The sequence below is a fragment of the Podarcis vaucheri genome (genome assembly GCF_965113315.1).
Source record: "Podarcis vaucheri genome assembly, chromosome: 2".
NCBI classification, from domain to species: domain Eukaryota; kingdom Metazoa; phylum Chordata; class Lepidosauria; order Squamata; family Lacertidae; genus Podarcis; species Podarcis vaucheri.
This window is the reverse complement of record NC_138760.1, coordinates 104,979,291-105,004,939: the sequence shown is the minus strand read 5'-3', so window position 1 is coordinate 105,004,939 and position 25,649 is coordinate 104,979,291. Positions and strand designations below refer to the sequence as shown.

The following is a 25,649-nucleotide window of genomic DNA, read 5'->3' as shown; positions in this document are numbered from 1 at the left end:
GCAGACATGGAGGCAATGCAGATGAACATGCCACTCAGTCAATGTTACCAGCCGATACTGCTTGCGATACTGAGAGTTCATTTCAAACAGAGAGAGGTTATCCATCAAAGCAAAAGCAACACACATGTGCACCATTTCCTTGCTGCTGGTTGCCTTACAGCTTGCTTGGCTTCACTAGCAAAATAAACGGAGAGGGACTCCTGTGGAACTTGTTCCCTCTTGCATTTTAAACACAGAGACCCAGGTGGAGAGGAAGAACGGAGCAAAGGATACTACCCCAGGATATTAGCAAAGGCAAAACAGAGCGTGAGAGCAAAGGGAATAATAACAGGTCACATTTCCCAGTAGGTTAGAATTTTTGCTGTGCCTCTTGTCTTAATAAATAAGATATACTCCGTTGTGCATTATTTTTTTTTAAAAAAAATAAAATAAAATAATAGCATGCAAATTGGCCATGTGTTCTATAACTTTCTTCCTGGCAGGGAGAAGAAGAAAAAAAGAGTCAACGTTGGAGCTGACTTATAATGAGAAGGAAGCAGCTGGCTCTCACAAACGGACTGGCTTCTCAGCTTACAAAGATGCTATTAAATTGCTCGCAGGCCTCTCCAGCAGCCACTTCTGGCAGGCTTCCCTTCTCCCACCCAGCCACTTCTCTTCAAAACTGCAAAGCATTGTGGGTTACTCACAGGTGTTCCAGGGCCTCCAAGCCTGAGAATGCCTCCTTGGCCACAGACTTGATCTTGTTTCCAAACAGAGTTCTGCAGTTTCAAAACACCCAGCGTCAGATAAGCAGTTTGGGGAGGTGGGGGGGGGGAGGGAGAGAGAGAGAGAGAGAGAGAGGAGAAAAAAGGAAAGAAAATGAAAAGACCCCAATTAGCGTGGCTCTATCTGATGAAACATCCCCATGTAAGGCACTGGAAATACGATCTGTGCAGATTAAGGAAGCCAGAGTATGCGTACTCTCTCCCCCCCTTCCCTGAAATTAAATACTTTTATCTTTATTAGAACTTAATAGTGATGATAGCTTTACACGGGGCACGCTGTGCTGAATTAAGAAACGCAGGTTTGCTCGGGTTGCCGGGGAAAGGGGAGTCAGAATATGAGTTGACCTTCAGTTATCAGAAAGAACACGGTTTAAACGAGACACTGGATTCGCCTCATTTCACTCCTGATCTTTTCGCAGCTGGTAATAAATGGCTCGCAATAGAGACCCAAATAATCCTGTGACTTCCTTGCCACACATTAGGTGGGCAGGGATGGGGAGAAGTCCTGATAGGCTTCTGAAGAAACAGCTAAAACCATCACAGTGGATTTAGGTGGTGCTCCAAGGGACAAGGTATCTTTGTCCTGCACACATCCCCCTCATCCCTCTAGAGACTATTTATTATGCACCTAAAGCAAACTAGGCACTTTAGAGCATTAAAAGATATAAGGTGTCTTAGAGCAATGCCCTCTGCCTAATAAAGCCCTTTATTTTAGGTTTTTATTTATTTATTTAACAAAATGTACTACACCTTTTAATTGTCAGTGAAATCTCTAAGTAGTTGATAAAAGAGCTCCTTCTATGCTTCCCATCTGATGGTAAATAACTGACCCTAACCATTCCACATGCCCCCCCCCCCCGTGAAGAATTGCATGGAGTAATTAGCTTTTTTAATTAAAGAGGAGACAATTTGTGTGGCAGCTGAATATGGATTTCTGTGACCACACGACACACAATGTGTTTTTAGGTAAATCATTTCTCCCCTGCTTTATCCCCATTAATTTGTTTCCAAATGAATGCACTTGAGTCTGTGACTGAGCCAGGGTGGGAGCCTGCACTTTTATAATATATAGAAAACTCATTTTACTACCTGAGTCCAGGCCAAAGAGCCATGATGACCAAAAGGCTTGGTATTGCTAGCTTCTGCCATTCAAAACGTTGAGTCATTATATCCCCAAATCCATGTGACTTGGCAAGCCACAGTCCCACTGCGACATATCATGTGGGTTTAGTTTTTAGCCTTCTAACTCTCTGCAATATGCTGCTGCCACATCCTCAATCATCCTCCGCAGCATGAGAGCTAGCAGGTCTACTTTAAAAGTAAAAGCTATTCAAGTTACATTAAGTTTCAAGAGGTAGCTTTTGCTGCTTGGTTCCACCCTCTTCGTACACACAGAAATGCAGTATGGAGGCATTAGACCTGGCCTGGTCATGAAATCAAATCTGGATTCCCACAATCTGGTAAACGCTTTAGGGACTTTCTTATGTTGCTTGGTGTCTTAATAGCTGGGACTAAATTGGCACAGAGGTATCCTGTTATTTATATCTGATTTCTAGTGTTTTCCTTGGGTTGTTTTTTTAATGTAATGTAGCCTCATCCTGATTCCTGATGACAGAAGAGATTAAAATTCTACAATAAATCAACTCAGGAGTATTATATGATGAGTCCTGGAATGCTTATTGCATTTCAATTTTCACTAAGAGTATCCCGGTAACTCTCTACCCTGAATAAAGATGTGATGAAGCATGACAGCATGCCCAAGAATATGGAAGACTATGGGAGTCAGGAAGACACCCCACCATGTGAATCTATGACTGGAGCAATGTATAGATTCTGGGATAGGAATTCATCTGTGAGTAAACGGAGAAAATCAAAGCTGTCTTCTTTAGATAATGCTGCTCTATCTTGCTAGATTTCTCACACAGTATTCTTAGTTGCTCATATTCAGAACCTATATGGTTTCTGGCATTACTTTATCAAGACCAGTATCTAGAAGTGGTGAGCAAACAGGCGGGAAAGGTTATGCAGCTCTCTTATTTCGGAACAAAACTGCACATCTGGCAATGTCCTAAAAACTGGAGGCAACAGGCTGAATGCAAACCGAGGGTGAAATTCAATGTTGTGCAGACTGTTCCACTGGGCAAGCAGAAATGTTTGTGCCAATGGTGCAATCTCCCATCTCCTCTCCCTGTCTGTTCCATGCCCTCCTTAAACCCGTTCTGGGGTTCCTCCAACCCTCCAGAATAGATTTAGGTGGCATGGGGGAAGAGACACGAGTAGACCTCATTCCGTGGATGCAACCACTTAGCTGAATTCCACCCCATGTGCCTAGCTTGGAACAGATGTGAGAGAAAGTTACCCTACTAAAGATCTTCCAGTCTGTAAAACCGAGACCCCACTGTTGGAACTGATTCCGGAAATAAAACATTGGGCAGGGTCACCTCATAGCAATTCAGTTTCCATAAGCAAACTGCACGTGGACAGACAGCTCTACCTGGGCAAACTAAACATGTGGTGCTACTTGCAAATGGCCTGTTGTTTCCAGAGCTGGGAACAGCACATGTAATATCTTTGTAGTTTATGTAAGCAACCCGCACATGTGGCCACTTCCACAAAGAACACACCCTGCAACTTTCAGATATGCCTTTTCTAGCACATTGCTTCTCAGCCACACCTAGCCAAAGCTAGTGGATCAGACGAGGAGTTGGCAAACAGTACGTAGGAAACGGCAACTTGGCTGCATGAACTAACTATCCCACGTACGCCAACCCAAGCCTTGTCAATGCTTCAACTCCCGTGCTTCTTCTCAGTTTAGTCCTTAAAAGCAGCATTTGGGTAAAAAGCTCATACGTCTGTTCTCCAAGACAGGTATGTATGCTATACGTAACCCAGTACTGCATTCTCACAAAACTGTGTCTCAAGAGGGCAAATAATAATTCCAAAAAATAAATAGAACTGGAATACAAAAAAGGGAGGTGTGAGGAGGTCAGGGAAGTAAGGAAATGAAATGTAAGGTACGGAAAGATTGATGTGGTTGTTTTTTTTTACATGTTTATTATCTTTTTTCTGTATTTTGTATTTTGTATTTTTTTATTTCTTTCTTTTCTCTTTTTCTCTTTTTATTTATGTAATCTTTTCTTTGAAACTTTAATAAATATAATATAAAAAATAATAATTCCAATATATATATATATATATATATGATGACCAGACGAGAGGAGCTAATTGTGGCTTGAACTTTTGAGGGGCTTGGCAAAGATGTTTGGGAACCCCTCCCCCCCTCTAAACAGTTTAGGGTTAGCCTGTGCTCTTCCTGATCCATTGTTGAGATGTGTTGGAGTTAGGTCATGTCCTCACTTCAGATCATAAGAAATGGATTTAATTGCCATGGTTTCCCTCAACGGAGCACTGGGAACTGCAGAGGTGTGAGAAAGCCAAATTTCTGACAAGAGTATTCTGAGCACTTTTCCCTGATTATTTCCAGGAGTTCCGTAACAGGCAGCTCTATCACTGGGGACTGAAAAGGGAACCAACGCCCCTTTTCAAGTCATTATGGTAGCCTGAATAATTAGACTGCCTTCTGTCTCTTTTTGTAATATATGGACCAATCGTCTGACATTGGATAAAGCAGCTTCCTAGTTGGACAAGTCCTTCCACGTAGCTGACCTATTTTCTGCCAGCCCTGGATTTCAAGCTTTAATTCCGGTTGCATGTTGGCTGCTTGCTAGCTGCTGCTGCTGCTTCCCATCCCTGCTCCAAAAAAAGTAAACACAATAGCTATCTCATGGGAAAGAAGGAAACTAGTCCACATAGCCGACTATGTGGAAGCACCCTGTTGCCTGGCTGCAGTCCAAACAGAAATGTGGTAGTCCAAAGCATTGTGTGACTCGACTCGGACTCCCCTTCTTCGCTCTTAAGCCTGAACTTTATGCAAGGCTTTCTCTGAACTTGGCTGAGACCCTACTGCACAGCCCCGTGTGGCCTAGCTGAGAGGATAGACTGCATCCTCAGCTCAATATCAGATAAATGGAAGCTGGTTTTAGTTCCTCAGTGATGGCCGCCTCCTCCAGTGTGAGCCTGCCTTTTTATTGAGGTCATCATCCAAGGAACAGTAGCCGATTATCAGGGACAGGGCCTTCTCAGTGGTGGCACCCAAGCTGTAGAAAAGCTTCCCGGGAGACATTCACTTGGCACCATTTAGTTTGGCTCCCAAGTAAAGACTGGAAGACTTTTTAATGACAGGTAATTGAAGGTTCTTCTGCTCTCCTTCAGAGTTTTCGATCGTTTGAATTTTATTTCACTGTGTTCCGTAGCATTATACATTTTTTTTAATGAAAAAACAAGATTTGCATTTCTTATGCTCCTTTTGGCCTGCTTTCCACTTGCCTTCTATTAAGAAGAGAGGTGGGTATTTTGAATACAAAGTCTCAATAATCAGTAGGGGTGAGCAGAATTGCCGTTCACTCTTCTTCCAAGGCACTGTTGTAATGCAAGGCCCGCTCCCCCCCCCCCAGTGTGAAGGGCCTCATCCATAATGCAGGGCAGTCTAGCGACTTGGCCTGCCCCTTTCTCCCCGTTTAACACCTCCGATATGCTGAACAAGGCACTGCAGGGCTTGTTGAGAAACCCTTTCAGAACCTTATCCACAACAGATCAAAAGGGGAGCAGCTTTTAAAGCAATCTCCAAAGTGCTGAGGTAATTATTAATTCATTCGAAGGTTTCCTCCTAAGTGTCTGCCCACCCCCCACCCCACGCCTCCCCCTTATGCTAATCCATTTGGTCGACAGTCTAAACACAGGACTCTGCCTGACGGAAAAATAATGCTTATCATATACCCAAGTTAATCTTTGATGACTTTTTAATGAATAGCTGCAAATAACCCACCAATAATCTAACAATTACGGTCTAAAATAAGTCGTGAGCCAAAGAGTGAGTGTGTGTGCTTCTTAAACTATACCACTTGACACCACGGACTCCTCTGAGCTTATCAGCTGCTGACAATTCACCGAAATCTTAAAATACTGCACTTACACCAAAATGGAGGGGGCGGGAGGAAGTGGGGTATTAATATGATTTTGCTGGCATGGCTACAGATTAGGCTACGGCTATGCATTTTCCCAGAGAAGGAGAAAATGCCAGAGTCCATTTATGGAGTTGGCAAAATCTGGGTTCTGTGCCCTTTTGTGGTTGCTTGGCAACTGTTTTAAAGGGTTCCAACAACTTCCAATTTGAAGGGAGGGAAGAGAGTCACACACACACACACTTTTCAGCAATGGCAATACTTATTTCTAACCAAGTGTGCCAAGCTGAAGACTGTTCCAATAGGGTCTAAACACTCTGAAATAGGAAGCTGGGAGCCAACCACCTCAGGCCCAGCTGCTAGGTTGCCTCTGCAAGACTCCCTTGCTTGTATGCAGGATGTGTGGCTTTTGAGAGGTCAATACTTAGCTTATCTGATCCCTTCCGTTTTCTAATCCCAACCAAGTCCTCTCGGTTCAATGCCTGATCTTGGGTGAAACTCAACCTGTCCAGCCTCTTGTGACAGGCCCATCCTGCAACCATTTCAGGAGCTACTTCCTGACACCTGGTTCCTACCTACACATGAGGCCCTGTGAAACGGGACCATCGTTTTGGAGTCTCCATGTTGCCCTGGGGCTGTGCTGCTTTAAGAAACACCTGAGCCTTACTCTGTTACTGCAGTACAATTCAAGAATCTTCCTATAAACTGACCTATTGCCTGCCTACTCCTTAGCTGGAAGAATGGGTTAAACAGTGGGAGTGATCCCTCTTCTTGAACTCTTTACCATCCTTATGTTACATGGGGGGTGGGGGAGAAAGTAGTTGTTTTTGTTTGTTACTATGGCATGGTTTTGTTTTTGTGGTATATTGTAAGCCGCCCTGTGAGCCTCAGATGAAGGGAGGCATATAAATTTAATAAAAAATAATTAACAATAATAATCTCAACACAAAGGAGAGGCTTGTGGTTTGTCCTGGATTCGGAATTGCAACATGAAAGAAAGAGAAAACTATTCATCCACTACCGTGTTGAGATTTCCACTGGCAAGCATGGGTGGAGTTGATACTGAATTTCACCATATCCTATGCTTTGCTGTGGTGAAATGGGCAGGGCAGTCATCAACACAGAGGTATTTGGGTTTTTTTAATCCCACCTACAGTGGCGCTGTGGGTTAAACTGCAGAGCCTAGGACTTGCCGATCAGAAGGTGGGCGGTTCGAATCCCCGCGATGGGGTGAGCTCCCGTTGTTCGGTCCCTGCTCCTGCCAAACTAGCAGTTCGAAAGCGCGCCAAAGTGCAAGTAGATAAATAGGTGGCGGGAAGGTAAACAGCATTTCCGTGCACTGCTCTGGTTCACCAGAAGCGGCTTAGTCATGCTGGCCACATGACCCGGAAGCTGTACGCCTGCTCCCTCGGCCAATAAAGCGAGATGAGCGCTGCAACCCCAGAGTCGGTCATGACTGGACCAAATAGTCAGGGGTCCCTTTACCTTTACCCTAAAGCTAAAAGGAGGGAAATGCTTTGCACTGGAGCTGGTGTAAAGTCAATGAGGGCATGGCCATAGAAGGGAGGAGCACAATTGTATCATGTCCTAAACCTCTTCAATCTATACTGCGTACTGCAGAGGATGCAACATAAGGATGCATCTCCCATGTGCTGCCATGTTCCACTTACAACTACACCCATTTCAACAGTACAATACAGCCTGAAGTGATCCACCAGCATATCCAAAACTCCTGCCAAACCCTATAGCCTCTTTACTAATGGATCTTAAGTGTACTGTTGTGTCTACAGTCCACATCCCAAGTACATTTCTGATAAAATCGGCACTGAACACCGAAAACAGAATTTCCACAAGTCTACAGCATTCTCAGGTTTGGTAGCACACTGGCAGATGCTGAACAGCAGGAAATTAGAAATTCGATAAGAGTATAAAAAGATATTGGGTTTTGTAACTAATTTACAGTTCAAGGTTGATATGAATAAAAGAACCGCATGCAATTCTAAGAATCCCAAAATCATTCAGAGAAACGAAACCGTGACTAAGACATATGCTGCACAATGAAAACATTTAATGAGCACCCAGGAACTACGTGCAACATGATCTTCAACAGATTCTTCCCCTTCTGCCTTTCCATTGCTAAAAGATATGCTATGCTGTGTTTAGCGCAAGAAGAAAAAAGGACTGTACAAAAACCACCCTTTACAAAAAACAAAAGATCTTAAGACACTCACAGCATGCTTAAGTTTTTCAGCCCTGTAAAGGCCCCGCTGATGTCTTCTATTGTGCCTGAAATCTCGTTATGGTCCAGATCCCTGGAGAGAAGACGACAAAAGAAAACCCGCAATCAATTTCGCAGTTTGTGAGCAAAATGTTAAAAGAGCCTAAGGGTAACCTTTAGGAAGAGTTTACCAAAGGGCTCTTCTTTTGTCCCCAAGGCATTAAGGCTTTTATCAGGACGGCCCAGTACTTGCAGTAAAAGAAAAAAATAACCTTAACTGAATAGGTCTAGCCTCTTCCATACTGTTTTATTTAATAATAATTTTTAAAATCCAAAGTGAAGCTGCTTCTTGCTGTCTCTCTATGCCTCAAATAGATTTTGGTTTCTCTCCTTCTGGTGCCCAAGTTGGGTTGTTGTTGTTTTTTTCTTCTCCTTTTTTTGCTGTCAGAGCAACAAAGAACTGGGGCTTTATTCCAAATCAGACAAAAATCAGGAAGAGAACAATCAAAGCCACAATCACTGTGCCAGAACTGGCACGGAGATTGCATCCCAAGCATAAGGGTGTTTCCTGGGTGTGTCGACACAGATGTGGCTATTGGAAGGAATTCTGTGCAGATAGAAGCCAAAAGAATAAATAAATGATGTAATCAACACACCTGGCTAGCGTATAAACAGTGGTGAAACAGTGAGAGGGAAAGAAGCAGCGCCTAAGCAAGCAAATATGGCAACGTCTTTAAAAAAAGTTCACTAGTGAGAGACCAGGTTACATCAGCAGAATTAGCAGCTAACTTTTATTTCTTTGAGCCACACTATCTTTGGTTTTACACATGCCACAAAGGCAGTTTTACTCCAATCAAGGGTCCTCCCTATTCCCCCTGCTTCTCTTTTTGCAAATTTATCTTTGGAGGAGTGGGAAAAGGCGCACTCTCGTAATGTCATATTGGCTAAGGACATTTTGGGAACCTTGCACATGATGAGTGAGATTTCTGCAGCAAACTTTTTTAGTTAGTTGGTTGACCTCTACATTGCATTTTCTATAAAAGGACAGAGAGAGAAAAGACATAGCTTGTTGCTATGCTGGTTCTTCCAAAGGAACCTGAAATGTCTTTTAATGCCAAGGGATGAAAAGTTTGGGGGGGGGGCCGCGTACTTTCACACACAAAGTATAGGGATTCAGTATTCCGGCCCAGTTTTCCTTGCATTCAACTTTGCTTTCTCCCAGCCCCTGTTGCCAATTTCCTATTCTTTCTGGCTGGCTGGCCCTGAATGCACACTGCCTTGTTAATCATTCTGCTGTGAGGTCCCTGGGCCTGACCTCTATTTGAATAGCTTCGCATTTCAGCAGTTTCACACCCACCAAAGGCTTGTCAACAATAGGCTGTAATTAAAGCATGCCCGGCTCTTTTTCACCAGCTGCAGGACCCAATGGGCCTTCTTCTCGATTCAATTAGAACTTGCTCTCCCACCCTCACTTTCTCTCTGGGCAGTGGACACAAAAGGCGACCCACGAATTAGCTGCAATCCAAAACAGCTTTTTTTTTTTTTTTTTTTTGCTTTGGGAAAGCCTTTCGTCCTTTTCGGTGCCAGCTGCCTAGGAGAAGGGCCTTTCTGAAAGCATGCATGGGACCGAAAAGTGGTTCTCGGAAAAGGCAAAGGAACATAAAAGCGCTTCCTCCCTCTGCTCGATAAAAGGAATAAATGGCTGCACAGCGCGGTAGCTAAGGAGAGAAGTTCTTGCTTCCTTTCAAATAAGCCAGCGCCGCAACAAAGCTTAGAATATAATAATAATAATAGCAACAACAACGAGCGTTGTTCATTTGTCTCAAATAAAATGTGTGTGTTTCCTTTTGGGGGGGAAAAGAAAATTAATCCCATAGATGCTGGCCACAGCGCAAAACCATGCCGGAAAACTGGCACTAAGGATTTCATGACACTGGGGATTAATAATTATGCGTGCATAATCACAAGGCATTAAAAGCCAAGATAAATTGTGGGAAAGAAGCAGCCACAGCATCGCTAGCTGAGAATGAAGTATTCCATCAAAGACAGTAGTAGTGTAACAGGGTTTTGTTTTGGGTTTTTTTTAGTCACACTAAGCATGGGAAACTGGAAAGGGGACCCTTGCTCTCAGGCAGGAAAGCTGTACCAGAGACAAGTAATCTCCCATGCTACACCAAGCGGACTTCAGATCAATGGCAATCCTCACTATTTATGCTATGGCTTTGTGTCTTATTGAAACAGAAAAGAAGAAAAAGGATGCAAGCAAATATGAGAAGCAGTCCCTTTTGTTGCTCCAGGGGCCGATCTAACGGGACAGAAAAGGTAAAACTAAAACACGTACAGAAGTCGCAAGCTTTTGAGTCCTTTGAACGCTCCCTCGGCAATGTGACTGATGTAGTTGTGGCTCAGCTGAAGTATCTGCAGGCCCCCCAGGTCTGCCAAGCTCCCCTCATCCAGCCTGGTTAGGTTGTTAAACGACAAGGACCTGAAAACAAGAAGCAGAATATCAGTGTAAGTTCTCATTTGTTTCTTTCCCATAGGCTCCACTCTGCTTCGCAGCATCTCTGTTCCAACAAGAATGGTTATGTAAATCATATCATCAACACTGCGGGGGAAAAGGTCCAAACTACCTCAAATAAGCAAAGTGTATCGCAATAGGGTCTTCCTTGGGAGTGGCCCCACAAGTACAGAAATCAATCTGTTCTGGGGTTAAGCAGGCTCTCTTGTAGCCTCGAAGAGCTACATTTTCACTTAGGCCTTGGATGTATAATATAAGCTAGGGTCATACACTAGTGCTGCAAACAATGAGACCAACTGGGTTTTACTGCTAGCCTTAAGGCTTTCCTTAAGCAGGAGGGGACCTTTACATTTTGAGAGCAACATCTTATTTCTACAAAGCAACATAAGAAACATTTTATTTTCATGAGCACGCTGTTATTTCAGAGTGTATTATTATTATTAATTTTGCCTACTTCTAGATCTCTGCATTTTTCTTAAAGATTTGCCCCTTACCACCGCTGGCATGAAAAAGAAGAAAAGGCGTCTTGGGTGTGCATGAAAGTTAACAGCATATGCCAAAGCCTAAGTCAAAACAGACACATTTTTAAGTACTCAGAGTGTCATTCCTTGGCAAATAAGCTGTCTGTCTTTTGTAAGCATGAGCAAAGGCAGCAGTGGTGCAATGAAGAACACTGGAAGAAATTCAGGAGAGATTAATGGCTTTCAAGAAGGCATGGGACAACATACATTTGGTTCCTAAAGAGGCTGGAGTGTTGAATTATGAAGAAATGGCAGCCAGTCAAAATTATTTCTTCACCTGCGATGAAAGAATGTTTCAAAGGGTGGGCAGGGGAAGGGAGAAAAAGAAATCCAATGCCAGCAGGTAATGCTAAACTTGATTGGGGGGGGGCTTCCCTTTGATATTCTGCATAGGTGTTTCCTGTCAGAACTGGCAGAGGCATGTTTCTTTCCTGACGTCATCTGCAGATAGCCAAGAGCAAACTTCAGAATATCACTTCAGAATATCCATCATTATAGCTGTAGCCAACTGGAAAGATGCATGTGCCTAGCACACATTCTAACACTGCTTTCTCCACTCCTTCTGCATATTTGAAATGCAGCAAGAGCAGGCAAGTGCCAGAGCAGTGGACAAGGCAGCAGGTTCCTAAGCCAGGGGGAGATTTATTTAAAATATTTATATACTGCCTTTTAATCCAAAATTTCAAGGCGGTTAAAAAAAAAATAGGACAAGCAAAACCATTAAAAAAAAAAATCAGCAGCCAATGAAAATTAAAAGACAGAGGGTTTAAAATACTTAAGGTGGTTTTTGTCTGGCAACTCAGGGACAGCAAAATTGGAGTCGGGCATACCACCTTGTAGAACGCATGTCACACCATAAAGACATTTTCCTTTGCTGAAACAGCTATCATTTCTGATGAAGAGAATATATGGAGAAAGGCATCTGTTGATGATCTTCGAGTGCAAGCAGGATGGCATGGGAGGAGGCGGCCCTTCACCTTCTTGGGTCCCAAACCATTTGGCAACAGCCCTTTGAACTAGGCCCAGAAATGAACAGGCAGCCAGTGAACTTCTTTCAAAACTGGTGGGGCATGATGTGATGTGCGTGAACAAGTGCCGGTCAAAACTATGGCTGCTGCTCGCATTCTGCACTAACTGAAGTTTCAGAAATGTTTCCACAGGCAGCCCTACACATACAGCACACTGCAGGAATCCAAACAGGACATTACGAGAGCATGGATAAAATGTGCCAGGCATTGGGTGCTTTTGCCCGTTAATAGCTACTTTCACTGCCGCCCATTAGCAACTTCAGGAGAGGCAACTCACAGTTCGCTCAGCTTCTGGCAGAAGCGCCATCCAGCCGGGTTGATATGGGAAATCAAGTTGTTACGGAGATGGAAATGCTGGAGGGACCCAAGTCCATACAGGGAGCCGCTGTTCACCTCTGTGAGGGCGTTGTACTCCAGATTCCTGGAAGCACAGCCAGTTTAAACATATTACACACCAGTTCACATCTCACATGCATGTACTTAAAGAAGCAAAAAACAACCCATGTACAAAACGCCACATTTATTTCTTAATTCCCACCTCCACTCCGCCAGCCCACAATACCTCTTAAGACCAAGAACATGCCACCTTGGTCTCCCCCAAAGCCAGCTGCCAGCTTTAGCGTGTCATTATTTTGGTTTGGTCCCAGAGGTACAGTAATCTCCCATTAATGCTCTCCTTTCTAGGCTAATAGCTCAATCTCAGGCAGGTGCATTCAGAAGTAAGTTTCACTGTGTTCAATGGGCATGCATACATAAGCTTGTGGCTTTAGAGTAAAAGTCACAGAATCATAGAATCTTACAAGTTGGGACCCAAGGGTCCTCTAGTCCAACTCCCTGCAACGTGGAATCTCAGCTAAAGCATCCAAGACAGATGGCCATTCAATCACTGCTTAAAAACCTCCAAGGAAGGAGAGTTCACCACCTCTCATGGGAGTCTGTTCCACTGCCAAACAGCTCTTACTGTCAGAAAGTTCTTCCGCATGTTTAGTCAGAATCTCCTTCCTTGCAACTTGAAGCCACTGGTTCAAGTCCTGCCCTCCAGAGCAGGAGAAAACAAGCACGCTCCCTGTGCCATGGCCTTAAGATATTTGAAGATGGCTATCCTATCTTTGTGGACAGAGGTGCACTTTGGCTATCAAGTCAAAGTGCATCTCTACGAAAGCCTTAGTACACCAATGCTACTGTAAGTTGCACGCCAGAATTACCCACCAGGCAACTGCAGCACATGCCTAGAACTTATTAGTAATAACCATCTTTTAACTTACAGAACTTGCATTTTGGCCAGACCCCAGAAAGCACCATCGGTCAGCTTGCTTATGTTGTTTCGCTGGAGCTTCAGAACTTCTAATCTGTCCAGTCCTTGAAACGTCAGGCCATCTATCAGACGAATGCGATTCCGGTTCAGCTCCCTAAAATTGCCAACAGCACAGAATGGTGTTAAAAGACCATTGTTTTCCAGTGGGTTGAGGATGGGGGAACAAGAACCAAAAACCTCTGCTGCTCTTAACACGCGTCATTTGAAGGACATGAAACAAGAGAGTGCCTATACTTTGGATCTGAAGCATTGTATCCAAGTGCAAGGTACACACAGCCCTTTGGTGAACAGAAGAAACTTCTGGGTCCAACCCTATCGAGACCAAGACCACGCTCAACATTACTTTGAGCTTTTGTATTAAGAGTCTCTGGACAGCTACAGAAATAATTTAATTGAAGTTGCCCAGAGAACAATATTTAATGTGCAACTATGAATGTAGCAGAAGAGGCTACTGAAGGGGCACTGCTGATGAGGTGGCCTTCTGAGCAGTGAGCATTGCTGCTGGTTCTTGAAAAAGGGATGGGAAGTAGGGAGCAATGTGGTGGCAGAAAAGTCAGGTTGGCTCCATCCCCAAGCCCTCTCCTTCACAGGAACCAGCAGTAATGTTCACCTGTGTTCAGAAGGCAGGTGAGCAACGCTGCCCCACCTGTGCTGCCCTACGGATCACTACTCCTACATACAGTAGCCCCTCCATAGCTGCACAGCATTAGAAGCTGGGTTGTTATCTTCGAATGCCCTAAAAATATTCAAAGAAGGTTATCACAGAGGAAAACTGAACTCCAAACCCGTTTTCTGCACAGGATTTGCAGTGAGGGAAACAGGAATCTTCTATGAATCCACTGTTTGAACTGGTGTCCGGTTACTTTCACCGGAGGGAAGTGCCTGACCGAAATCCTACTTGTTAGCTTGTGTAAAATTTAAAAGAGATTCACAAGTTATTTTGTCTCTGCATATAAAAATCTCCATTGTGTGTTTTTTTAATGTTAATTGAAATCATATACTAAATGGTGCGCGATCCAGCCTTTGAGTTGGGCTCCAAGCGTTTAGAAAGCAGCAAGCGAATGTTGAAGCCAAAGGTCAATTATCTGTGCACAAAGTACCAACGCAGATGCAGATGTGTATTTGTGATCAAATGCAGCCCACACTACGCTCTGACTGCACAAACAACGACGTGTGTGCTAACTCATCAAAAGCACCATTTTGCCCATCTAAATGTCAACCGCACACTTTAACAGCCTTCCCTCGTTGTAGTTTTATTACCAAATAAAAGACCCATGTGTGGTCTTGAAAACAGGGTTTCGAGAAAGCCCTCTGACCTAATTCGCTTTCACTGCCCTCTTGTGAAACAAAGGGAGTAACAAAAAGCAATGAGAAAAATAAATGCACCGGCTGGATTGACTAGTGCAGTGGTCGCCACTGTATGTTCTAAGTAATTAATGCTGCCATTATTATTATTATTATTATTATTATTATTATTATTATTATTATTCAGATTACTCTCCCAACAGGGCTTTTTCTCTCTTTCTTTTTTAAAAAAGAAGTCAAGGCCATGCAGGACCACCAGGAAAAACCCCAACCTATTCCTAATTTGCTTTATTAGGTGTCACCATAGGGCCATTAAAATATAGTTTATCCAACATTTTATGGACGTGAAGGAGGATTGCATTTGGTGAGCATGTCCTCAGGGAAGGTTTGTCTCCATAAAGTTTGGTTGCCCATAATTAAACTGCACATTTCTACTCACAGTTGTGTTAGCTTGGGCAGCTTGAATGCTTTAGCAGGAAGCTGGGTGATCCTGTTTTTACTCAGGCGAAGCGTTAGAAGGGATCGTGACAGGCTATCAAAAGCCTTGGTCTCCAGGATGCTGATTCTGTTGCTCCCCAGGTGCCTGTAATAATTCATCACAGAACATTTAAACGGCTATGTCAGAGGTATTGGCTGTTCACTCTTTATCTGAGTGGCTGGTGACATTAGACACATCGTGTGTTTTTTATTATTTTAAAAAATCCAATGTTCCCCCCCCCCCTCCACAGACAAGACAAGCCAATTTTTCCATTAGCACAATTTAGACAACTGATGATAAGAGATCCCCAGAGGGACCTCAGCACCTTCAACCTCCCAGAGGAATCAGTAGCTGACACATCCCATGTCAGAAGTGAAGGGGTACAGAGCAAACATATACTATAGACTAGCAGGAAGAGTGCAATTATTGGAATTTAGCATCTATCTTCAGTTTGACTTAAATACTGGCTCATACTACATAACTTCTATTCTTGGATGTGTTTTTGTTTTTTGTTTTACAAGAACCCAATGTCCATCAAACAGAGCCAAGTGCAAAACGAGGGCTTGCAGGATGGCAGAGCAAGATGCAAAAGGCTGACTCAGGAGGAACAGTCAATTACCTGTATAAACACTAACAATTAGGAAACACTGGCCTGTGAGCCAGTGTTGGAGAACAGCCTTTACTAAAGGTGTCATGGACTCTGAGGATGCTCAAACTCAGGACAAAAGGGAGAAACGTGCTAAGAGGAAGGCACATTTGGCAAACCCTCATCGTTATCAACTCCCACCCGGAAACCTATGTCCCCACTGTGGAAGGAAGTGTGGATCCAGAACTGGCCTTCACTTCCCTGTTAAGACCATGTTCATGGAAGACAATCTTACTCAGCTATGAGTGATCGCCAAAGAAGAAGAAGTAACCCATCAACTGGGATAACTAGGATAAACAAGTATAAATCTCCATCCAATTTGCTACACACCAGGTGATTAAAATAGCCTAGCCTGTATGTGTGTAAGGAGGTGTGGGGAGAGAAGAGCCTTTTGTTGTTGCTATTGCTGAACAACTGACAATCAGAATCCCTAGGAATTCATCCACTAATCTAGCCAGTGGTATTTCAATCTATGTTCTGTCCACCCCTACTCAATTTCAATAATGCATAGTGAAAAGTGAAAGACACAGTATTCTTAGCACTCAAGTTTCATTTCAAAGCATTAAACGTTGTAGCCCTTGAGGGTCACATAACGCAATGTTTACAAAAATATGTCTTTACCAGTACAAATTTTTGCCTCTGAGCTTCTGCTGCAGACCATTTTGTAGAAACTAAAAATCAGAAAACCGCCGCACATCAACGTTCAGTATAGTTCAGCTGTGACATAATCTAAGCCAGAAGTCACAATTTGTCTTTCTCCTTTCTTTATAAAAACAGACATTTACAACCGTGTACAACCCTGCAGCACGAACATTTTCATAATATGTGATGCAGTAAAAAGAGAGCAGAGAAGTTTTGATTAAAAATCCCATACAAATAATTGGCACTTGGCCTCTCTCTTAGTGGTGCACAATCAAGCTTCTGTGGCTCATTCTCTTCTCCAACCCCTGCTCTCCACTGCCCCCCCCAAACCCTGTTCTCTTTGCTACAGCAAGTGGGAATAAGAGAATGAAGCAGCCTAGGAACCAAAGACCCCTGCCTTGGATTACTGCTGTGTTCAGCTTTCTTGCTCCATCATATGTCTGTTTAAAACTGTCAGAAGAGAGCAAGCGAAAGGAACAACAAGGAGTTTTTTCAACCCGCATCATACATAACGTGATCACTTAAAAAACCGAGATAATATGCGCAGACACACACAAAAGGACAAGCAACACACAGCTGATTTATAATCCATCCCTGTAATCCAATTTTAAAAGAAATAGGTTTTAAAAGTCAGCCTTTGGTGTATAAACAGATACTTTCCCATAAAATGTTTAAATAAAAAAAAGTGGGATGGGGTGGGGAGAACTTACAGGTCCTTTATACGAAGCCCCACTGGAAAACAGCCACTTCGGATTTCCGTGATGTTATTCGAGCTCAGATCTAACGTTCCCAGGGCAATATAGGGCTCCAGTTGGCTCGCTTCAATGCTGGAGATCTTGTTGCGATTCCTACAATACAGAAAGGAGGAGAATCTGACATAATCCACTTTTCCCTCCCTTGTGTTAAAAATAAGTACTAGCATCTAATAAACAAGTCTCCCCTAACTTGTTTGGCTCCAGGATGGCATGCAGTCCATTTTATGGAGACAATTAGATTAGATTTTTATTATTATTATTATTTTTAAAGGTATGAGAATACCTTTTATTACACAGGTATATGCTGGCATAGACAAGCTTTCAAGTTACACAGCGCAGCTCACCAGACAGAATAGGAGGAAGACTTCAAAGCTATTCGTTTAGATGTAATACAAGAACAAGGCCATATGAGAGGCCTCCTACCTACAAGCTGGGTGAGATATATAGTCAAACGGAGCAAAGTAATGTAAATTCTTTTCAGTCACTTCCGCTATATAAAACTATGCATTGCCCAGATGTAATGACACAAGGCAGGTGTGTGTGTGTGTGTAAACCTACTGGAATTTTGCAACATATAAGCCAATGGTCTTTAACTCCATCCTCATCAGTGTGTGGTTACCTGCATTTGACGGAAGCACCAGAGTTAGTCTAAACTGACTCTCTGTGTTGATTGGCGACCAGAAGCCAGGAATGAGTAGTGTGAAGAAACAGTACCGATACAAGGGGGCAGGGGTCCACAGAAGAATCTTATTTTGTCACCAATGTCGGATAAGCCACTTTCATCAACCTGATTTGGCCACACTATGGGCATCTAGGACCATTTAAGTAAAATCAACCAACCATACTCGAGCGCCATTTCTGTCATAAGCACACAAAGCAGACCCATAGGCAGTTGGGACCCATTGCAGTGCCACCCTCTGTCCTAGGTGGATCTCAACAGCTTCCCCCACTCCCACCAAGCTCAATAACTGACCTAGTTATGGTCTAACTTGCCTGGAGAAAATTATACTAAATGTGAGGTGGTTTTTTGTGGTTATTGTTTAGAGAAGATGGAGCTGTTAATTAAAAGAGCTCCACCACCATTTGCAGAGTGGGGTAAGGAAATCAGTCAAGACTACAACCATGCTAGTTTGGGTGTAGCCCAAACTACATTGATTTCTATCTTGTCACTCGTCCACCTACTTGCCATTTAGAGCCTATTCAAGTTGCACCATCGGTTGTCATCGTAGGGGAGAGCAGGTAGGGTGACAGTCAAGACTGCACCTTGCGGCAAACAAACACCCAACCTTCCTAGCCTCTGCAACACCATACCTTTCCCGAAAACAGTCGTACCTTTGAAGTCCATTCGACTTCCAAAATGTTCGGAAACCAAAACACAGCTTCTGATTGGCTGTAGTAAGCTCCTGCAGCCAATCAGAAGCCCCATCGGATGTTCGGGTTCTAAAGAATGTTCGCAAACCAGAACAGCCATTTCCGGATTTGCAGTGTTTGGGAGCCAAAACGTTCAATTTCCAAGGCGTTCGGGATCCAAGGTACGAGCATAATAATGTGCTGGGACTTTTTAGCATTCGCTACATGAAACTCTGATTACTCCACATGGACAAGCATTCCACTGAAGTCCTCCAGTATAAGCTATTCACAATTCACATCTCTACAGATGAAGCATACTGACCTTGAACACTTTGTGCAAGAGGCACATATATCCTGTTGCCCTTCAAAATGTGCAACCTGGTTTTACATGTGTTAACCTGATAGTAAGCCCCGCAGAGTTCAATGCGACTCAGTCTCAGCTAAGAGAGCCTTGGTGAGTCTTACACTTTCTTGGGACACAGATGACATGCAGACACCACCCTCCAAACCTCCTTATATCAATGTACTTATTTCTTAATAAGGTGTTACATTATTGTTCACAATTTGAAGCAGATGGCATAGTAAAACAAAAGGTAAGAAATGTGCCCATGCGCTAGAGGTGGAGTGAGAAATGACAGAGCAAAACAGGTGGGGCTACTTCAAAAGGATCATGGCTTTTCTAGGAATACTGGAGTATCCCTTAAGAGAAGCTAAGGTTACACCTTAATCCCAGTGGGTAGGCCGGTGCTAAACGTCTTCATGGTTTTTTATTGATAAATCTTTTTGGCAGCCTTTTCCACAAGTACAAGTGGGAGGGGGAAGACTTTCCTTCCGCAGGGTGAAGGCTATTTTTGGTTTGCCATGAGGAGAACAGGGAGGCAGGGGGAAATTGCATGGTTGGCCTTCATCTAGTATCAGCTTTCAGCATTGGCCCGGCTTTGTTAATTTAGGGAGTTGGGGGTGGAAGGAAGCCTTAATACAGCAAAAACCCCATTAAAGCACCACCTGCTATAAGCATCAAAACCAAAAGGAAGCTTCAAACGAGAGGGGAGCTCTGCACCTCCCTTTTCGTTCTATTAATATTCAGATATGTACATGCGGAAGGAGAACAATTAAACCACCTAGAAATGCCTTCTACCAGAGGACATGCAAGGTCTCGTGTTATAAAGGGCTGCCAGACCATGACTGGAGATCTAGATCAAAAAGAGGTCACATGGGATGAATCTAGCACTGCTGCTAGGAATGGGCCATCTGACTTTCCGTCTCTTAAGCAGTCGCTTGCTTAGTCACAGCCAGTTTCAACTTCTACATTCTATAAAAACCATCCAGATCAGCCTTGCATCAAGAGGTAGACATCCCAGCAACATGCCAACTGAGATAAAAGAAGGGTGCAAGAAAGAATTCAGGATTTATGACCACACTGGGAGAGGTTTTTTGTTCACGGTGTTGCTATTTTACTTTTATGGTTTGGTGCGTTAAAAATGCCCTAATGATGCTCTGCTTATGTTTCATAAATGTAATGGATGTAAGTAAGAGACGCTATCCCGAAACCTAAGCCTACCTTGGAAAATGGGCAGGTGGGGGGAAATAGGTAAGGGAAAGGTAGAGATGGGAAGTTGTGCTACAAAATGTTTGAAAGAAACTATTAATAATTGGAAGGAGGAGGGGAAGCAGCAGCAGCAGCAGCTAGTCATTCCTCTAAGCCCAGCTGAGACTGGTTCCAACACATCAGTCTGTGCATAATTCCAACCTAAGTAATGTTCAAACTTGCATCTACCACTCTATCTTAACTGATCAGCATGCAGAGAGGCATATTCATGATCAGCTAAGGAAACACATGACAGCTCCCAAACCATTTCAGTCCATTTGATGTCAGATGTGTATGGTACTACAGATGGATATCAAGGGAATCAAAGTCAGCTCCTCAGCCTCTATAGGCTCTGGGTGATGAAACATCAAACAGGGACCATCATCTGAGGGAAAGCTTTTCAACAAAGCCCGTTCACGTTTTGAAAGCAGAAGCGTCACCGAGCTGCACACTCTCTTTTTCTTCTGCATGGTCTCCAATCCATATCTGAGGGTGGTCACACATGAGGCACTCTAGATGGATCAATATGGGAGCTGCAATTCAGCAACATCTGGAGACCACTGCGTTGGCTATCCCCTAGTTTAAGGACACAGATCTGTGTACTCTACCAGCTGCAATAGTGGGTCAATGTAATATATATGCTTCCCACTAATCTACATTAAGAAAAAAACACCTACGAACAATGTTCCTTGCTCCACACTAAAAGCCTCTGCTGACCCTTTAAGAGTGTAACACTTCGAAAAGGAAACTGCAGTCTCTTTAAGTATGTTCTTCAGGCAGGAAGTGAGTATCCGTAAAAGTAGCCCCCACTTTGTGCTCCAAGGCCACCGAATCACTAGTTCCCAAGGGAAAGCTTGGCAGATTCTCAAGCCCCATTGCAGAGAGGCTGTTTGTTCAGGTGGAACTCAGATACATAACAAGAGCAGGCCAGGGGCTGGATACGCACTCCTGACATGCTTGGGTCAGCCGCTGTACGCTGCACACACCAGTCTCTTAATTAGCTGCAGCACTGGCCCTGGAGCGAGATGGGCGATATGCTTGCTTTGTAACAAAAGGGAGAGAAGCAGGCCAGCTCCTACCCTAATCTCCTGTCCATAAGGAACCATTCCTCTCCATAAGACGGGAAAAGAACAGTCCGTAAATACGGCCTACACAGCAGTACAAATACGATGATGCTAAGGGGTGAGGCTTAAACCAACTGAGCTCTGGCAGAAAAGATTTCCCACCCACCTCATTGTTTAGCACTGTCTCATAACCAGGGGCAGGGGACATTTTTTCACCCCAAGGCCCACGTTTCCTTCCAGGTAAACACATGGGGGCTATATGCCAGTGTTTGGGCCGGCTCAGAGGCAAAAGTGGGTGCAGCTCATCCAATCCACAGATGACACCAAACTGGGAAGGGTAGATAATGTCACAGAAGACAGAACCAAGATTCAAGGTGACCTTAATGATCTGGAGACCTGGGCCCAAACTCACAAAATGAATTTTGATAGAGACAAATGTAAGGTTCTGTACTTAGGCATGGAGAACCAGATGCACAAATATAAGATTTTTTTGAGGGGGGGGGAGCACCTGGCTTACTAGAAGTACATAAGAAAAGGATCCAGGGTTCTCGGAGAATCACAAGCTTAACATGAATCAACAATGTGATGCACTGTGTACATTTTTGCCTCTGTACCGTAGGTTAGGATATACACACACTCTCACACGTATTCCTCTCTATCCTATCCCCAAGCAGCCAGCAGGCATTATCAGAGTCCAAGGGTTGTGGCTTTACTGTGGCATGGTGGGCTCTAATCCACAAAAGCACATGCATTGTTTTTTATGGTGCCACAAGTCTTTGCTACGGAGTGATGCCAGAATAGCTTGTGGAGGACTGCAGAACACTGTTTGCTTACGTGAGTATCACCTTCGTGCTACAACTTCACCGCCAACCACCTGCATTTCGCAGCACAGGAAAAATTAATAAGTTTTGCATAAGTGGGAATTCCAACCATCAATGCTAGGCAGAGCGAAAGTCCACAGCAGGAACAAGGGAGTGGGTGGCGACAGGACACCAACAGGCACTAACAGGAGGTGGAAAATTAGGTCAATGAACTGATAGCATGGACATTTCATACTTCGGTTTACTTCCTGGCACCTGGCACAACAGGATCCTCCTGCAAGTTAGAAGAAATGAGCCACAAGAAACTTCCTGCAAGCCTGTTAGAAGGCAGAGCTGGCTCAATGGACAAGCCAGTTTATTCGGATCAAGACGAGAAGACAAACCAAGATTCAGGTAAACTGAAAGCAAATCCTTTGTCTGGAAGTAAATCCCTCCAGCTTGGGCACATAGCAATAAACCCAGGTTTAGGGCCAGGTGTGAATATGGCTACTGATTTCTCTGGCATAGCTCTTCTGCAGTGAACCTTTGTTATTCCTATTTTAGAATTCAGGAACCGAGGCAAACCTTGAGTTTGCAAACTGAGCATGGGTCCCCTGTTGATGAAAACGGATTTGAGCCATCAACCACGATCTTCCGTTTGGCCCACAGGTCAACAATTGATGGGGTTCAACAAGGCAAAGCTGGCAAAAGACGCCACACCAAAATCCTATCTCCTAGTCAGGCTACCTTCCCCAGGTGCCTGTCAGCAACTACACAGCACTGACAGAGCCCAATTAAGCATGATGAGTTTCCAGCGTTTCCTCTCTTGACTTTGACAAGCGTAAACAAAAGCTCGTTTCTATTTCTAGGTTGCTGCATCTCAGGCAGCCTCCATTAGGGGGACTCCTGGCTATTTAGTAAGTGTGTGAGCACATGCACGCACACATAAGCTCATTGATTACCTCATTCCTGGGTTACATCACTTTAGCCTTCGCACCACAAACCAAACAAGCTACACAGGAAGCCTCAGGTGTCCATCTCATGGGCCGGCAGCCCAAATGTTTTTCCAGAGTCCATGTGTGGCAAGCCACCACACAGGAGCCTACACATTGACTCCGTTCACATCCCCACCTGCCTTGCCAACCTCATCTGACCAACATGAAATTCACACTCTGTTTGAACAGCTGCTCAGAACCATGATTTTAAAAAAGTAAAACAAAAATCCTACTATGATTTGTGCCAAGCATCCCTAGGCCTTGGTGACTAGAGGTTAGAGCAGGGCATCAGACTGGGCATCTTCTTCTCCCCTGCCCTCTTGGTTCAATGTGTAGATTCAGGGCCCTGACTCCAGGCAACCCCCCAGGGCTGTCTCCCTAAACTACAGTTATACCATTAGATTCCACCAAACTTAGGTTTACACATTTTTATATCAAAGCATAATAGCTGGTAGTCTCAGACTCTATAGCAGGCATGGCCAGACTTGGCCCTCCAGATGTTTTGGGACTACAATTCCCATCATCCCTGACCACTGGTCCTGTTAGCTAGGGATGGTGGGAGTTGTAGTTCCAAAACATCTGGAGGGCCAAGTTTGGCCATGCCTGCCCTATAGAATCATAGACTTGTAGAGGGTCATCTGGTCCAACCCCCTACAATGCAGGAATCTTTTTGTCCCACGCAGGGCTCAAACCCATGACCTTAAGATCAAGAGTCTCATGCTATACCAACTGAGCTACAGAAGGCAGGCTGGTATTGATCAAGGGCAAAGTCAAACTATGGAACTTGCTCCACTAGGAGGCAGAGAAAGCCACCCACTTGGATGGCTTTAAAGGAGGATTAGACAAATTCATGGAGGTAAAGGCTATTGATGGCTACTAGCCATGATGGCTGTGCTCCACCTCCACAGCTGGGGGCAGCAATGTTTCTGAATACCAGTTGCAGGAATCCACGGGAGAAGAGTGTTCTCTTGTGCCTATGCTCTCCTCCTTGCCTTCCCAGAGGCATTTGATTGGCCACTGTAAGAACAGGATGCTGGACTAGATGGGCCATGGGCCGGATCCACCAGGCTATTCTTATGTTCTTTGCCTAGAGAAAATCCCACTAGACCCCTCTCCTTATAGTTTATGAGCATTGCACCAAATGCATGTCTGAAAGCCAATATGCAGTGCCAATGAACAAAAAATCCAGTTGAATGAATGGCCAACTATGCTCCTCTTCCAATTAATATCACCTTAAGGATTTAAAGTCCTATGCCCATTTACCTGGGAGGAAGCACCACTGAACTTCATAGGTCTTACTTCTGCGAAAGCACGGACAAGATTGCACCCTTAACTCAAATAATTACCATTTTTGCTTGGCCATACTTGAAATGGCACCACGAAACCTGAGGCAGGAAAAGGCTTGATTCGAAAGGTATTATTCTCAGTGCTGAAGAATTTATCAGCTCCATTGCTTCTGAAGGGTTTAGAACAACCAGAAATCTCCAAGGTAAAGTCTAGCAGGCTTCAAGTCAGTGACACTGGCCTGATTTTTTCAGAGAAGAATAGCCAGATAGCTTTCAGTTGTGAACAAAAACTGTATCTCTCATCATAAACCTGTGGCGTTTGGGGGGGAAAACATTTTTTAAAACCTGTTTGGTCCAATAAAAATATATAGTTATTCCAACAAATATTCACGTTTTTCTTTATAGCTACAATGTCACATGGTTTTCAGTGTTTGTTGTTTTAAATAATTAAAACTCTCTCTCTCTCTCTCTCTCTCTCTCTCTCGCTTTATGGGGAGCAGTTTTCTAAGCCTTTGGCAATCAGTCCCGCTGCTGCCGTTAACGCAGATTAAAGTGTATGTAGTGATAGGGCAGAGCCTTAGTCTACCAACAAGCAGAAGAGAGATGTATCTACCACAAAATTACAAAACCTGTTGCAATTTCAAAGCAAATTGTGATGCCTCTCTTGCACTCATAATTACTTTGCTTGTTGTGGGTGAAGCCGCTTTCATTGTGCTTCTTATCGAGGAGCTGATACAGGTCCACTGGGGACCCAAGAGGGCAGAAAGTGCTTTCTGAAGGGACTACTTGTAATATATTTCTCTGACATGATGAACCATGATGTGCTTAAGGTGCAGATCCCAAGCTAAGTGCGGACTGCTATGGGGTTAATTCAAAAATTGGAAAATCTTAGCTGACCGCGCATGTGAACACTCATTCGCTCTCTTTCACCTCCCAAAGATGTACTGTTAGAAGGCAGTTAATGGACATACCCTGCTCTGGCCAGCGGATACACGGGGCGCGGGGGAGAAACAAGGAGGAAGAGGGATGGGAAGTATCTGGTACGCTTACATTAGGTCTTCTCCACTAAGGCTGCAAACCTCCTCCAACATACCTCAGATAAAAATAGTGTTGTCCCCCCACGCTGCTGCCTCCAAGGCAGGGACACAGAGGCCAAATTAAGCAAGCCAGAGCCAAGACGTTCTTAGGGGCATTCAAGTGACCCGGATCTCGTTTTCATACAAACAGGAAGTGCTGCTTATTGGATGGGGGAGGAGGGAGAGGGAGGCATGGAGCTAAGAAATGTGTTAGAGACGCATGGATCTGAACTCCCAGCAGTACGTTGAAATGCTGTACTGAAGGGAAATCGGGATCTC

At 44.1% G+C, this 25,649-nt stretch overlaps 1 protein-coding gene across 1 annotated transcript in view; it reads right to left on the bottom strand.

Annotated features, from left to right (window-relative positions):
• The window catches only part of LRIG1 (leucine rich repeats and immunoglobulin like domains 1), a 138,016-nt gene that overhangs the window by 21,306 nt on the left and 91,061 nt on the right, over nt 1–25,649 (bottom strand). Inside the window, exons 4-10 of the mRNA XM_082209314.1 lie at nt 17,167–17,304; nt 15,130–15,273; nt 13,336–13,479; nt 12,348–12,491; nt 10,345–10,488; nt 8,017–8,097; nt 687–758 (exon numbers count right to left, since the gene is read on the bottom strand). Coding sequence (XP_082065440.1) covers nt 687–758; nt 8,017–8,097; nt 10,345–10,488; nt 12,348–12,491; nt 13,336–13,479; nt 15,130–15,273; nt 17,167–17,304 — 867 coding nt within the window. The remainder of the gene's footprint in view (nt 1–686; nt 759–8,016; nt 8,098–10,344; nt 10,489–12,347; nt 12,492–13,335; nt 13,480–15,129; nt 15,274–17,166; nt 17,305–25,649) is intronic.